The 15,361-nt window shown below is 44.9% G+C and overlaps 1 protein-coding gene across 5 annotated transcripts in view; it reads left to right on the forward strand.

The window, feature by feature from the left end:
- Positions 1-3,094: 3,094 nt before the first annotated feature.
- The window catches only part of ABHD5 (abhydrolase domain containing 5, lysophosphatidic acid acyltransferase), a 47,362-nt gene continuing 35,095 nt past the window's right edge, over positions 3,095-15,361 (forward strand). For all 5 annotated transcript variants that reach the window (XR_007457442.1, XM_049629108.1, XM_049629105.1 and 2 more), the window contains exon 1: positions 3,095-3,231. Coding sequence is in view for 4 of the 5 variants with exons in the window: in XM_049629108.1 (XP_049485065.1) it covers positions 3,185-3,231 (47 nt within the window). In the remaining variant the exon portion in view is untranslated. The remainder of the gene's footprint in view (positions 3,232-15,361) is intronic.

Consider the following 15,361-nt stretch of genomic DNA (forward strand, 5'->3'; position numbering starts at 1 on the left):
TTTTTAGTTATGTCATCATGGTTTGAATTTCCATTCTCTTGATCCCAGATGAGTATAGGCATCTTGTGTCTGTTCATGACTTGAGAGTTTTTTGAGAAGGATTTTAAAAATCTATTTTATATTTTTTTATCATTTAATTTTTCTTTATATATTGAAGACATTAAACCCAGGTCTGTTTCAAATTTTTGCATTGTGTTTCATCGTGTATCTTTTTTTTTTTTCCACACAGAAACTTTAAATTTTGATGTGGTTATATTACTTGCTCTTTTCCTTTATGGCCTGGCATTTGTATCTTGCTAAAGAAGGCCTTTTATCTGCTTTTGAAGAGTTCAACCGACATTCATTGGCTACTCAGAGTCTCTTGTCTCTGGAGGGCAATTCTACCGCTGAGTTCTAGAATCCCTCCCTTAGGTGATCATGGCCCGCTTCCACCACCCCACCATGGTAGAGCTCTTGATCCCTCGTCCTTCATACCAAATTTTAACATCTGTAACATCTTGCTCCCTCATCCATCCCCTCCCTCCATACACACCTTGAAAACAACTTGGGACCAGAGGACACCAGAAGGAATATAGAAAATCATCCAGTTTCAAACTCTCATTTTCATAGATAAGGAGTATACAATCTAGACCTTGCTGTCCAACATGGTAGCCATTGGCTACATGTGGGTTTTTAAGTTTAAGTTAAAGTAAAAAACTCGGTCACACAAACCAAATTTTAAATGCTCGATAGCTACACGTGCCTCATGGCTACTTTACTGGACAGTAGGATTTAGACTGTTTCCATCACTGCAGAAAGTTCTAGTGGCTGCTCTAGAGCTTTGTTATTTAAAGGGTCGTGTGCTGACCCATATAGCAAGACCAGAGGCATCACTTGGAGCTGATTAGAAATACAGAATCGCGGGGTGCCTGGGTGGCTCAGTCGGTTAAGCTTCTGACTTCAGCTCAGGTGATGATCTCACAGCTTGTGAGTTCAAGCCCTGCATCAGGCTCTGTGCTTACAGCTCAGAGCCTCCAGCCTGCTTCAGATTCTGTGTCTCCCTCTCTCTCTGTTCCTCCCCCACTTGCGCTCTCTCTCTCAAAAATAAATAAACATTAAAAAAAAAAGAGAGAGAGAATCTCAATTAATAATCAGGCCACATACCAGACCTACAGAATTGGAATCTGCAATTAAAAAATATCCCCCAGGAAGTTTGCATGCAGGTTAGAGTCTAAGAAGCCCTAACCATGTGATTTTTTTTTCCCCTAAGGTCAAACAGCTGATGTCCAGGCCCTTCCCTTGACCCAGGCACCATTTCCCTTACTATCCTATGTCCTTCTTATTATCTCCCTACCATACTCACTTTCTCACTTTGTTTAATTATAGCACTTTATAAACATTTATAAGTCAGCAAGGCCATTGGGGCCCTCGGAAAACCCTCCATGCCTCAGCCTCATTCTGGTTTGCTAGTGCCTGCTTGGCAGACTTTGGAGAAAGATCCAGGTTCCTGTGATAGCATTTTCCCTAAAGAAAAAAAAAAAAAAAAAACTCCCTGCTAGGGGGTGGGGTGGGCTAGAAATTAAAGCCCACCTTGGAACCAGTGGGGCACCAGCCATCAACCTGTATGGTACATTTAGTCGTGGTGATATAACGGCTGCATTTAGTTTTTCAGATGCCACAGCTGGGGAACAGCATTCAGAACAGGCCACGTACTCACCTTAAAAATGTCACACCTGACTATCTGATTGGACAAAGCAGGGGCTGGTGATCTAACATAAACATGCTTGCTCAAGGTTAAGTGGATAGTGGGTCACCAAAAGGAAGTGGATTTGGAAATAGGGCACCAGGTTGTCCTGGAACGTTGGGAGATCTGCTCTCAGACATTTTAATACATTGTTTCTCAGGTCCTAAAACAGAGTGGACACACAACAGGCACACAGTAGATAAGGATGGATGAAAAATTCTTCTCTACCTACAGGTCTTCCAACTGGACTAAGAATTAAATTTACATGAGACAGACTGGCAGGAGAAAAAAAATCCAACATTTTATTACAGAGGCCAAATCATGAAATTGAGGCCTAAAGAAATGACCAAAGCAGGAAGGCTTTATACTTTCCAGACGGAGACAATAGATCTGGGAAGAATTGACAGGATATAGAAAACCTAACTTTGGAAGCTTCAATTAGTAAGGAATTCTAAACAGAATGTGGGCTGGGGTAGTAAATTAGTAAAAAGTAGCAAGGGTTGTTTATAAAGCCTTCTTGGCTCTACATTTCTGGTGATAAGGATGGCTCCTTATCTCCTGATACAAAGAGGGTACCTTTCCCGTGGCGATTGATTTCCTGTTTTCAGGGGACAGAGGAGGGTCTGAGTGTCCTTCCTACACAGGTGGTCTCTTAAGTAACGTGTTTGAAATAATCAATACGCCAAAGTAGCACATTTGGGGCAGCCTGCCGTCGGCCCCTGCAATACGGAGAGGTGTAATCACAATCCCAGACAGTGTCTGATGGCTACAAGGCTTGAAAACAGCTCAAGCATGTTTACATCTACGTTAGTGACTCCCCCGCAAGAGCTCTACTGACTCTACACCCCTCCAGTGTGTCCAGAGCGCGGGGCTAAGCGGAGTTGCTGGTTCTGGCAGCGCCTAGACCGGTCCCTGCACGGCAGTGATTCCCGACGGAGGGTCCCGAGTCACCCTTTCCCCTTACCTACCCACCTGGAGGGAAGGGCTGGCGGAAGGCCAGAGTCCCCTCCATTTCTGCAGTTCCATGCGCCTTTGCAGCATCTATCGGATACTATCTTGGCTCTTCCAGGGAAGGTGACGCGCCTCAGTCCCAAGGCACTGACAGAATGCCTGCCCAGTGCCCAGCACGGACAGTTAATACCAGCGTTTGATGCATTCACAAAGTCATTACTGAAAGCAGTTACTGCCAGACACTGCCAGGCGAGCCTCACCAGCGCTTCTGTTGACAGCCCCGCCCAGCGCCCATCCCGGGTCACACCGGCCCGGGGGACGCATGCGCAGCCGGTGGGTGTAGGCGGGGATGGCCGGGCGCGCGCTCGCGCGCGGCCGCGTCGCGCGAGTGGGAGGGCGACGCATGCGCGGGCGGCGGCGGCCTTAAGGGCGGCGGCAGCGCCGGGTGTCTCAGTCGGCCAGTCAGCCGGCTGGGAGGCGCGGTCCGGCGTTCGCGCGGCGACGACGGCTATGGCGGCGGAGGAGGAGGAGGTGGGCTCGGCGGACACCTGCGAGAGGTGAGCGCGGCGGGGACTTCGTGGGGTTCGGGCACGCGCCCCCCACGAGGGCCGGGACCGGGCCGGGCGGCATCGCAGAGGACTCGCACCCCGCCTGGTCTCTCCGTCGTCCGGCCCGGCGTGAGACCGCGCTGCGCCCCGAGGAGACGCCCCGGCCTAGCTCTGCCCCTGGAGGGCGCCCGTCGGCGCCGACCCGGCTGCGCCGGAGGCCGCTGGACCCCCCGCACGGAGAGGCGGCCGCGATGCGGCGTAAGCGTCCCTGCGGGGCCGGCGGCGGGGTGGCTCGGCACCCACACAACCGGGCCCGCCGGCCTGGGTGTCTCCTCTGACCCCGCCTGCCCGAGGGCGGCCGGCGGGCGGTGACCGGCCGTCCCCGCACCTGCCTCGCGCCGCGGGAAACGACTGCGGCTCTCCGCTCGCTTGGGAAAGCTGTTCCGCCTGGAGGTGCGGTCGGGACTGAGCCCCGGGAGCCGGGAGGAAGGGGCGGTGCTTCCCTGCGGCCGTCTCCCGAGGAGCCGCGGGAGGTTGCGGGGGTCGGGGGGTCGAGGGGAGGAGCCCAGCGAGGGAGAGCGGCTTGGGGGCGTGGCTACGTGGCTGGGTTTCCGGAAGCGTTTAATTCGTAGATACTTAGGAGAAAGTTAACAGGTAGCGAGGTCAAAATTAACAACCTTTCTTTTCTTTTTTTTTTTTTTAAGTTTATTTATTTTTGAGACAGAGAGAGACAGAGCATGAACGGGGGAGGGGCAGAGAGAGGGAGACACAGAATCTGAAACAGGCTCCAGGCTCCGAGCTGTCAGCACGGAGCCCGGCGCGGGGCTCGAACTCGCAAAGCCACAAGATCGTGACCTGAGCCGAAGTCGGACGCCCAACCGACCGAGCCACCCGGGCGCCCCCAAAATTAACAACCTTTCAAGCAGGGGTCTTTGCTTCTGAGTGTTGTGTGCGTGTCAGAGGACGTGCGTCTGTAGAAAACTTTGTGGAAGTGGAGGGAGGGCAGATGTCCAGCGTGAAACCCGATCGATGAGCATACTAAGTTTTCCACCTGTAACGAACTTCATGCCCTTGACGGCAACTAATTCGTGGAAAAATTAAATTACGAATATTATTGCCGTCTATTTCAAGGGTAGTACTTTCTTTTGGAAAATAAACTTTTGTGCTTACATATATATATATATATATATATGTATTTTTTTTTTAAGTTTACTTATTTATTTGGAGAGAATGAGAGAGAGCGCGGGGGAGGGGCAAAGGCGGGGGGTGGAGAGAGAGAACCCCAGGCAGGCCCTGACTGTCAGCACAGAGCTGGACACAGGGCTGGAGCCCACGAACCCTGAGATCCCGACCTGAGCCAGGAGTCCGAGGCTTAACCAACTGAGCCCCCCGGGGCCCCATCCGTATATATATTTACTATTTTGATAGCAGTTCTGCTTCAGATGTCTACACAAAGTTGCATGCGACATGTAACCTAAAAGAAGATCACGTGGAGTACCGTGAAGACAGGTGTATTTGGAAAGATGCGGGGTGGGAGGCAGTTTTGAATATTAGAAACTGGTCCTTCCCACGAAGGTTGTTTACAGTATCAGTGGGCCGATTGTTTTGGTTTGTTGATGAACTTCCTGGTGACGTAAGATGCGGAATGCCCTCACGTGGACACGAGTAGGAGCCTGATTGGTAGCTTGATCCCCTCTAGTTTGTTGCAACATTTCTTGCTCCTTCTGAAACTGTGTTTAGGTGGACTTTCTGGTCTCCGTGTTGTGGTGGGGCCTGAGACTCTAGGACACGACTGTGAAAGGAATTGGTGGCTGGGGCGATGTCCGCAGATCAGTGGGCACAGACTCTGAAGAATCGTAGGGAGCTGACCAGCCGCAGTCCCACACAGAGGCGGGCCTCCTGGGTATTCCTGGCCCTGTACTTGAGCAGGGTCCAGTGTCCAGACTAGTGTGGCCTTCTGAACTTTACCAAGCAGGCGATCAACCACCCACTCCTGCTAGGCGTTGCCTGAACGTGCTCGTGTTCAAGCTAAGGTCAACCCTGTGTGCGCAGTATTACTGTTCGTTTTTCATTTGGAACTGCACCTGAGAGGGGGACCGGCACCCCATTAGCAAGCGGCAGAGCTGGGTTGGAGCCCAGGTGTCTTGACTTAGTTTAAACCACGTCTCTGCTGCCTCTCAGTGGGACTGGGACTCACGCAGGAGCTTGGTTCTTGTTTCTTTTACTCTGCTGACACTTTGTTATTTATTCCTTGCATCGACGCGTAGAACTGTCCCAAGAGCCAGTGTTGGTTGCCGGGAAAACACAAATCTTGGATCGTGTTTTCTAAGACATTTCAGGTTTAGACGGAGAATGGACAGTAACAAAGGAAACAATCATAAAATGGTTTAGGAAGGCTTTCTTGGTGCTTACGCTTCTTGGTTTTTTTCTGTGACTTACATAGATAGCCATGCCTGGACACCCTTTGGCTTTCAACATCTAGCCCCTTTCCTTGCAATGTAGTTGAGAAAGCTAAACGTAACAGGAGCGGGGTGGACTTCTGCGAATTGCTGCACGGGTCTCGCACAGAATGATTACGTGTCAGTGGAGTTGAGGGGAAAACCGCCCCGGAGTGGCTCAGCTGCAGGGTGGACAGAACAGGTGGTTTGCAGGGGTGTGTTGGAGCTGCCCTGTGCCGGCAGCTTTTGGCAGCTTGAAATCAGCCACGGTGGCAGTATTCACACCACGGAAACCATCACATGCTATAAATACAGGATTGTTGTTTCTCCCTCTCTCCTCCAGTGGGTTTACCAGCCTCCTGTTGGATTTACATTAGAATTTGACTGTAGTTCTTTGCCGTACAGATAGGATAGTGGATTTCTCTATCTTTTAAAACGCCGCTAAGATCAGTGACTTCTCTCCGTTGCCATCTCCCTTTCCCATATCCTTGCCACCCAGCTTCTTAAAAATCATAACATTTCTGCATGACACATCCCAGTGGGTTTTTATTTTTCTGGGTACTTAATCTTTCTGGGGTCTTGAGTTTTCAGTGTTTGAAATTCTTACCAGACCTTGTAGCTCTTAAGACATTTTGCTTTGTGCCTTACCTCAGACCAGTAGTCACTTTTGTTAGGTTCTTTTCTTTTCCCCGTTCTTTATTTAAAAAAAATTTTTTTTTACTCTTTATTTATTTTTGAGAGACACAGAGGCAGCGCATGAGTGGGGGAGGGGCGGAGAGAAAGGGAGACAGGGAATCTGAGCTGTCAGCACAGAGCCCGACGTGGGGGGGCTCCAACTCACAAACCACGAGATCGTGACCTGAGCCGAAGTCGGATGTTCAGCGAACTGAGTCAGCCAGACGCCCCTTTCCCGTTCTTTCAATGTCGTACTTCTCCAAGACCGTCTCTTCATCTTTCATCTTTTGTCTTGTAGTTCCACTCATCCTTGAAGTGTCTCTTTTGTGGAGGGAACCGAAATGTCATCCTCATGCTGGTGCCGTCTTCCGTGTTCTAGTGATGTTTCTAATTGTGTGCCAGACGCTTGCAACTCATTCCTTAGATGTAACGTGTCCAGACTAGGATCTCATTTTCACCTTTCTTCCCCCGAACTAAACAATACCGAAAGTCCGGTTCTTCTCCTTGACGTCCTCATTTTCCTTAGGGCACTTCCGTGCTCCTGGTCATCCGGATTCAGAACTGTGGCCTGGTCTTTGCCCCCTTCCGTCCATCTTCTTTGCCCTGAATTCCAGATCTACCAAGCCCAGCTGATCCCAGGTACATCCGCTTTCCGTTTCCAGTGTCGCTGGGGAACCACCTGGCTCAAACCCTTCTTACTCCCTTTCCCGGATCATAGCAGGCTTTAGCGACTCGTTTTGTTCCTGTGCTTTCAACATCGCTTATTTCATTAGTTACTTTTATCTCTCCAACAGACACCGTCTAGTTTGCAGTGTAGCCACACAGAGTGGCTTTATTGTAACTACTCAGCCTGACTTCAAGCCCTTTGCACACAGTGTGGCTCTTTCTTATCTGTCTTTGGAGTCTTATTTCCTCCTGTTGTGCTGGGCTCTCGTCTTTCGTTGTTTCCTAAACGTGTTCCTTACCTCTCTTTCCTCCCTTGGCTTGGTTCACACTGTTGTCTGTGACCCAAAACAGATTGTAGTCTCCCTTCCCTAAAGGTCTGTGGTGTTTTCCTTGATGGTGCTTCTACCCTGTTTTCTAGTACAGTTATTTGTATATTTGTTTTGTCAGCTCATTGAGGACAAACCTTTGTCACACTCAGATGTCTGGTGGAGCCTGATGGGGTTTTGTAAATAGTAAGCTTCAATTAATGTTTATTGAATTAAACACTTCAATATTATGAACTTATGCCGACACAAACATTAAGAAAAAAAACCCTAGTAATTGATTTTATATTTTGCAGCTTTGTAACTTGATGTTTTTACATCCTAAGATATTCAAAGAACATCAAAAGATACATTCATAAGAATTCAAAGTTTGAATTTGACTAGGATAACAATAAGATCCTGAACTTAAGTTACATTGAGGAGGTTGGGAATATGGTTCTATTTCTTGACCTTGGATGAACCAACTCATACTTCATTGTTTTGCCTGTTCTCCAAAATGCCAGTCACAGACCAGCAAATGGAGATTTTAGTGCTGGGACAAAGAATTTAACAAAAGATTGTAAAGTCCCAGGATGGTCCACTTAATAAAAACAACACTGGATAGTACGTTTGAGAATTACAGATGACTCTGAATGGAGTCACCTGTAATTCCCCACCCCTGATTGTGAATCATAAAGATTTGTGTGGAAAGATGATTTTATTAAAGTTATTATTGGGGCGCCTGGGTGGCTCAGTCGGCTGAGCATCTGACTTGGGCTCAGGCCATGATCTTGCAGTTCACGAGTTTAAGCCCTGAGTCAGGCTCTTTGCTGACAGCTCAGAGCCTGGAGCCTGCTTCAGATTCTGTGTCTCCCTCTCTCTCTGCCCTTCCCCCACTGGCACTCTATCTCTCAAAAATAAATAAACACTAAAAAAAATTGTCTAAATTATTATTCAGTTTGGTCTAGGATTTTTAGTTTATTTATCTAGTAGATAAACTTATTTTAAAGCTTTTTAAAAAAATTTTTAAATGTTTTTTATTTATTTTTGAGAGAGAGAGACAGACAGACAGAACATGAGTGAGGGAGGGGCAGAGAGAGGGAGATGTAGCCTCTGAAGCAGGCTCCAGGCCCTGAGCCCTCAGCCCAGAGCCCAGTGTGGGGCTCCAGTTTGTGAACTCCAAGATCAAGACTTGAGCTGAAGTCAGTCACTCAGCCAACTGAGCCACCTAGGTGCCCCTAGATAAACTTATTTTAGAACTAACATGAAATGTCCCTTAGATTTGTTAAGCAGCGTAAATCTAAAAGTACACCTGTAGTTCTATTTAAGTATGTTTGGTGCTGTGTCTGACTCCAGAATGGTGTTTACTGTGTGAAAAAAGGTAGGAAACAATTGGGGGAAAGTATCACCAGCACATGACTTTGTCTAAAATACTGATTGTCCAGCTCTAGGTCGGTCTTTAAAAGTTAGATGTTAAAAATATAGGGGGTAAAAAGTTAAAGAATGTGAATTAATATGTTAAAATATGTCAGAGGGGCTTGGATGGTCATTGATCTAATGGTTAGTGATAATTTGAATTATGTAAGTATTATTTAATTTTTTTTTTTTTAATGTTTATTTATTTTTGAGACAGAGAGAGACAGAGCATGAACAGGGGAGGGTCAGCGAGAGGGAGACACAGAATCTGAAACAGGCTCCAGGCTCTGAGCTGTCAGCACAGAGCCCGAAGTGGGGCTCGAACTCACGGACCGCGAGATCGTGACCTGAGCCGAAGTCGGCCGCTTAACCGACTGAGCCACCCAGGGGCCCCAAGTATTATTTATTTAAAATGAAAGGGCGTGTTAGTTGCCTAAGTTACGGTTATATGAGACATAATTCTTTTTGTTTCCTCTTTTCCAAGAATAGGATTTAGGAAACCATTACCCAGGAAAGAAGGCCTTTATTTACAGAAGGGTCGTAATGTCCAACTTGAAAGTTTTTAATCATTCACTGGGTGAGGAATTATTTTAGAGGAATATATATATTCACACCTCAAATTTGGATATTTGCAAAAGAAGCAAAACCTCATAGTTTCTAAATGAGGTAGAACACTGTGCTTTAGAGTAGGATAGAGAGCGGTAATAAACAGCTTTTCTCTCTGGACAGCACCAGTATAGAGATGGAAAGTCATATTAACCAAAATCGTAATATAATGAAATCCTCTTTACTTATAACCTAATTAGAACTGTTATTTAAGTGGCCAACAGTGTGTGGAAATTGGCCAGCCTTCTGTATGTTTTCTTCAGAAAGCGTTGAAACCTGTTTCACAATATTTATAGATTGTGCAATTCAGGTTTGGTAATACTATAGATAGATGTTTTAGAGAACAAAACAGGGATTACCAGGAAACTTAAATGTTGATGGCAATAGGTTATAAATACTTTGTTAAAGATATTTGAAAAATTAGGTAGAAAGTTAAGGTAAAAAATGTAGTGTTTTATCTCTCAAACTCAGGATACTTAAAATCAGATTCTTAAGTTTATTAACTTAAGAACTCTATTGATATGTTAAGCATATCTTTGTCTTAGAGTTGCCACCTCTCCTGCAGTCTTTCAAATTCTTTTTTACTTTTTCTTCCTTCCTTCCTTCCTTCCTTCCTTCCTTCCTTCCTTCCTTTTTTAACTCCGAAGTCTGCTCACTAAAAAGATTCTCTGTGTTTATTACAGAGATTATAAAGCAAGATTTGTTTTATTTGGCTTTTGATTTGATGTTTAGGGCTGGGATCTCCAGTCTTGCTAATAGGCGTGTAGAAAATGTTTTGGTGCACATTGGTAAGTCTTCCTGTTGTCCTAGATAGGTGTTAGTCCCCATCGTGAATGACTGTTTCTTTGTATCGTGACTGACCTTTGGGTTGCTTCTGAAGTTAGGGCCTCAGCCAGTGGATGAATGGTATTTATCAATGATCTGCTTAAATAAAACAGGGAAGTTTTGCTTTTCTGTTTGTTTTCTGAAGCTATGAGAAGGCAGCCTGTATCTTGGTTACCTTTTTGTTTGTTTTCTTGTTTACGGTTTATATCTGGGCCACGTGAGTTTCATATTTACTTTGGATTTTGTGACCTCAGAAGAATTGCTGGGGATCTGACAGGCTCCGGCCTTGTGTCCTTAGTGCCAGTTTCGCGCACCAAGCCCAGGATGCAGAACAACGCTGGAGGACACAGGAGATCTTGTGGAAGGGGCAGAGGGTCTCTTGGAAGATGAGGTTTATACCCGGAAGGCAGAAGGCGAAGCCGGATGAGCGTCTTGGAGGGCTGAAGCAGTAGAGGCGGCCAGCTCCAGACGGGGAACTGGGAATGAGGAGCGATCAAGAAAAGGACGGAAAAGAAGGCCCCAGCTTTGCACTCTTTAGAAACGTTCCTTTGAGCCTATTATGTGGCTTGGAGTCAATCATGTGGAGTATCTCTAAGAAAGAAGACAGTTTCTATAAAACATATTATCATCTGGTTTAGGCAAACTGATTGGACAGAAATACTATCAAGGCTTAGGAGAGGAGAGGTATCTTTACAGTTCCAATGAGTAAAAATAAAATATTTTACTATGCTTTGTTAAATATAGGTTTTTCAGTTTAAATGTACTTCAGAAAAATTCACTTAAAAACAATTAGCTGCTTTGATGAAAAGGTTGCCTTGAAAACCTGAAGAGGATTGGTGGCTCCTGTGGTTGAAAAGCCCTGAGTTTTAGTGTGATGCACTAGGCTTGCAAACATAAAAATGCTGTTTTGCCTTTTCTCTGAGTTAAGCCCATCATCAGGAGGCAAAGATGAGTGGACCGGATCTGTCCTTTGAAAGCTGGTGTAGGCATAATTCCTATATTGCAGGCTGCTGTATAACATTTTAAACTCGAGGACCTGTACGTAGCAGGTATTCAGACAATGTAAATTTTTCAAAAAGACTGTAACATGGGGCACCTGGGTAGCGCAGTAGGTTGAACATCCAACTCTTGATTTCAGCTCGGTTCATGGGATCAAGCCCTGCGTCAGGGTCTGTGCTGGGGGTGGAGCCTGCTTGGCATTCTCTCTCTTCCTCTCTGCCCTTCCCCCCACTCCTGCGTGCATGTCTGTGCGCTCTCTATCTCTCTCTCTCTCTCTCAAAATAAATAAACTTACAAAAAAAAAAAAAACAAAACAAAACAGACAGAAACAAAGACTGCATTTGTGTTTTCTTTGCCCCAACGTGTCTGTGATGTCTTTTGAAGCACTAGTAGATTATAGTTCATTTCACTTTATTTATTTGTTTGTTTAGTACCAACCTCTGATTCTGGCAAAGAACTGTGCTATAGTTTGAGGGATATATAAGAACAATGATGAGATTGAGTTATAAGTGGCTTCCTTTTGGTACTAGCTCATATTTTTGTGGCCTAACAGACTTTGATGACCATTCCTGGTCAAGGACAAAAGAGCTTCAGCTTAATAATGGTTTACTTTTTAAATTTTAAGCTCTAAATATCAGGAGATTCTTTTAATTGCCCGTTAACTGCTTTTTTTGCCAACAGTTGACAAATTGTTGAATGATTGAAAAACTCATTGCTAAAACTTTGAATTGTCTTTCCTCGATGATTTGTAAATAGCCTTATATATTTATAGACTAATAATGATGTTTTCTATTATGTTTATACCTTGTTAATAAGTTCTATGTACCATTTGTGGGAGATGCCTAGGGGTCATATCATCTTACCCTGTTAATGTAGAAGGTTTGAAACCAGCACAGAGAACATTTGGAGTGGAGCCTGGTTAGAATGTAGGCTACTGTGTGTCTTCTTTGCCTTGCAGGTCTAAGGAATGTGCCTTTGTCCTGTGACTTTATCCTGTAGGTCATGACAATTCCTCACGCATTTTAAGAAAGATAGTCACCTGAGAAAAAAGAGGTTTTGAAGCCAGACAGAATTGAATTTAAATTTCTACTTGTGTCACTTCCTTACTACCTTAATACCCTTGGATGTTGTGCTTAACATTTCTGAACCTTACTTTGAACATCTGCAAAATGGGGATAACTTGGACCGAAAATACCCTGATTCTGAGTGACTTAATCATTATGCAGACATTTATTGAGCAGCTATTATACATAATGCCCAGAGAGATTCTATAGGACAGGGAAATGTAGGATGGACCTACAAAGCTTAGAAAAAGCTGGATTTCTCTACTCACACCTATTCCTGGTTGTGCGTTCTGTGTGGTTATTAGTGGTACCTGAGTCAGAAACCTAGAAATCCTCTGTTACACCTTCTTTATATCCAACCAGTTATCAAATCCAGCCTGTTTTCCTTTTTTAGTATAAAATTTTATTATGATGAAATGCTTACATCTTAAGTGTTTATCTGCTGGATTGCGACATATGCATACATCTGTGTAATTCAACCACCTGTTTAGAGAATGCCACTGCCATCTCAGAAAATTCTCTTATATTCAAGTGATCTGCTTGCAATTCACTGTAGCTAATGCATTTCAGGTGAAGCAATAACTTCATTTATGACAGCAATGTATGGTGATATACATTGGTGAACACAGAGTCCTTACCTTCGAGGATCTTACAGCTGGGCGCGTATATTGATGAGTAAATATGAACGTTATAACACAACTTGAGAAGGAAGAGAATAGAGTTTGTGTATTGGGTGTTAATCCTGCCATCTTGGTCTAGTCCTGTTTGGGCATGTGGGCAAAGGGGAAATGAAATCGAATCAGAGGGTGGTAAGAGGTATAATGGATCGTGACAAGAAGGGGAGATACGTGTTCTAAGGCTATTCAGGCCCAGGAAGCAAGAGAACAGGGGATATTGTGTGGCCAGAAACAGAATAAGAAATGGCAAAAATGACACTAGAATATCAAGTAAAAGGCTGGAGCAGGGCTGAGCTTCCTATTGTAGGTAGCTAGAAGTAGCCTTACCTTGGAGGTAAGGAGTGATGCAATATGACCGTTCTTTGTCAATTTCCATCTTCAAAGTTCTTCTGAACCTTACTTAAAATTCTCATTTTAGGAATTACTAATTAACATCACATGATTTTAGTGAATTGTTCCTTTGTCATCAGTATAATGTCAACTACCATTTATTGAACGTTTCAGTATTTTATCTTGGGGGCGCCTGGATGGCTCAGTCGGTTAAATGTCCGACTTTGACTCAGGTCATTATTTCGCAGTTGGCAAGTTCAGGCCCCGCGTCAGACTGTGCTAATAGCTTAGAGCCTGGAGCCTGCTTCCGATTCTGTGTGTCTCTCTCTCTCTCTCTTTCTCTCTCTCTCTCTGCCCCTCCCCCACTTATGCTGTCTCGCTCTCTCTCAAAATAAACAAACATTAAAAATAAGTAAGTAACGGGGCGCCTGGGTGGCTCAGTCGGTTGGGCGGCCGACTTTGGCTCAGGTCATGATCTCGCGGTTTGTGAGTTCAAGCCCCGCGTTGGGCTCTGTGCTGATGGCTCGGAGCCTGGAGCCTGCTTCAAATTCTGTGTCTCCCTCTCTCTCTGCCCCTCCCCCGTTCATGCTTTGTCTCTCTCTGTCTGAAAAATAAATAAACGTTAAAAAAAATTTTTTTTTAATAAAAAATAAATAAGTAAAATAAGTAAGTAAGTAAATAAATAAATATTTTATCTTGGAATATACTCCATGCTTTACATCTGTGGTCGTGGTCCCCAAAGGTAATGGTCTCAAAAGACGTGTCCATTTTCTAATCCTTGGCACCTGTGAATGTTACTTTATATGGGAAAGATTCTGCAGACTTTTAATTTAACTAATTACAATTACTTTGAACACTGCGATGATCCTGGGATGTCTGGGTGGGCCCTGAATGCAATCACTAGTGATTCTATAAGTGAAAGGCAGAGGGAGATTGATTACAGATGGGGAGAAGGACGTCACACAGAAGGCAGTGTGGTAATGGATGGGGACAACTGGAGTGACCCTGCCTTAGGATAAAGAATACCGGCAGTCACCAGAACCCAGAAGAGGCAAGGATTTTCTTTTTTTTTTTAAATTTTTTTTTTTCAATGTTTTTTATTTATTTTTGGGACAGAGAGAGACAAAGCATGAACGGGGGAGGGGCAGAGAGAGAGAGGGAGACACAGAATCGGAAACAGGCTCCAGGCTCCGAGCCGTCAGCCCAGAGCCTGACGCGGGGCTCGAACTCACGGACCGCGAGATCGTGACCTGGCTGAAGTCGGATGCTTAACCGACTGCGCCACCCAGGCGCCCCAAGGATTTTCTGATAGAGCCTCTATTGGGAGTGTGGCCCTGAATAAATTTCTGTTGTTTTAGGCTATGAAGTTTGTAATTTGTTATAGCAGCCGTTGGAAACAATGCCCTTGTTACTTGAGAACACACATCACACACTTCCTTCTGTGCTTGTGCTCATGCCCTTCATGGGGGATGCCTAAATTACCACTCTAAATCCTGTTTACCTAGAAGATGTAGCTCAAAAGTAACTCTCTGATGCCCTCAAGGAGAACTAATCACTCTTACCTCTGTTTGATAATTGGTATGTCCCAAGTGATTAAAGTAGTTCCTCACAGATAGTTAAGTGCTCAGTAAGTACTTGTGGAATGAATTCATTCCACATGATTATATTTATGTATATATGTATTATGTATTATGTATGTATATGTATTATAGTTGCCGGGTCACCTGTTTCCTCCATTAGATTCCACCCTCCCCCTTTGATACAACATTGTATAAGTTTATCAACAAATCAACTGTGTTGATTTGACACTATTTATATGCCATTTATATACTGCAGTCTGGTTACACTTTAGCTAACACCTCTTACAACATTACGTAAGTGCCATTTCTTTTGAGGTGGCGACACTTAAGATTTGGTCTCTTAGTTTTGAAGCGTGCATGTTACAGACCATATCCGTGCGCTCTGCTTTAGATCTCCGGAACTTAGGCCTCTTCTAGTTGTATCTTCTAGTTTGTATCCTTCAGCCTGTTTTATTTTTAAATATTCCTTGGCCTCATCTTCTTGGTGCCATAGCCTTGGTTTAGGCCCATACCTCTCATCTGGAAGCTGCAGTGGTTTGTCTTTCTTCCTTCTCGGACTCA

The sequence above is a fragment of the Panthera uncia genome, chromosome C2, assembly GCF_023721935.1.
Source record: "Panthera uncia isolate 11264 chromosome C2, Puncia_PCG_1.0, whole genome shotgun sequence".
Classification (NCBI taxonomy): Eukaryota; Metazoa; Chordata; class Mammalia; order Carnivora; family Felidae; genus Panthera; species Panthera uncia.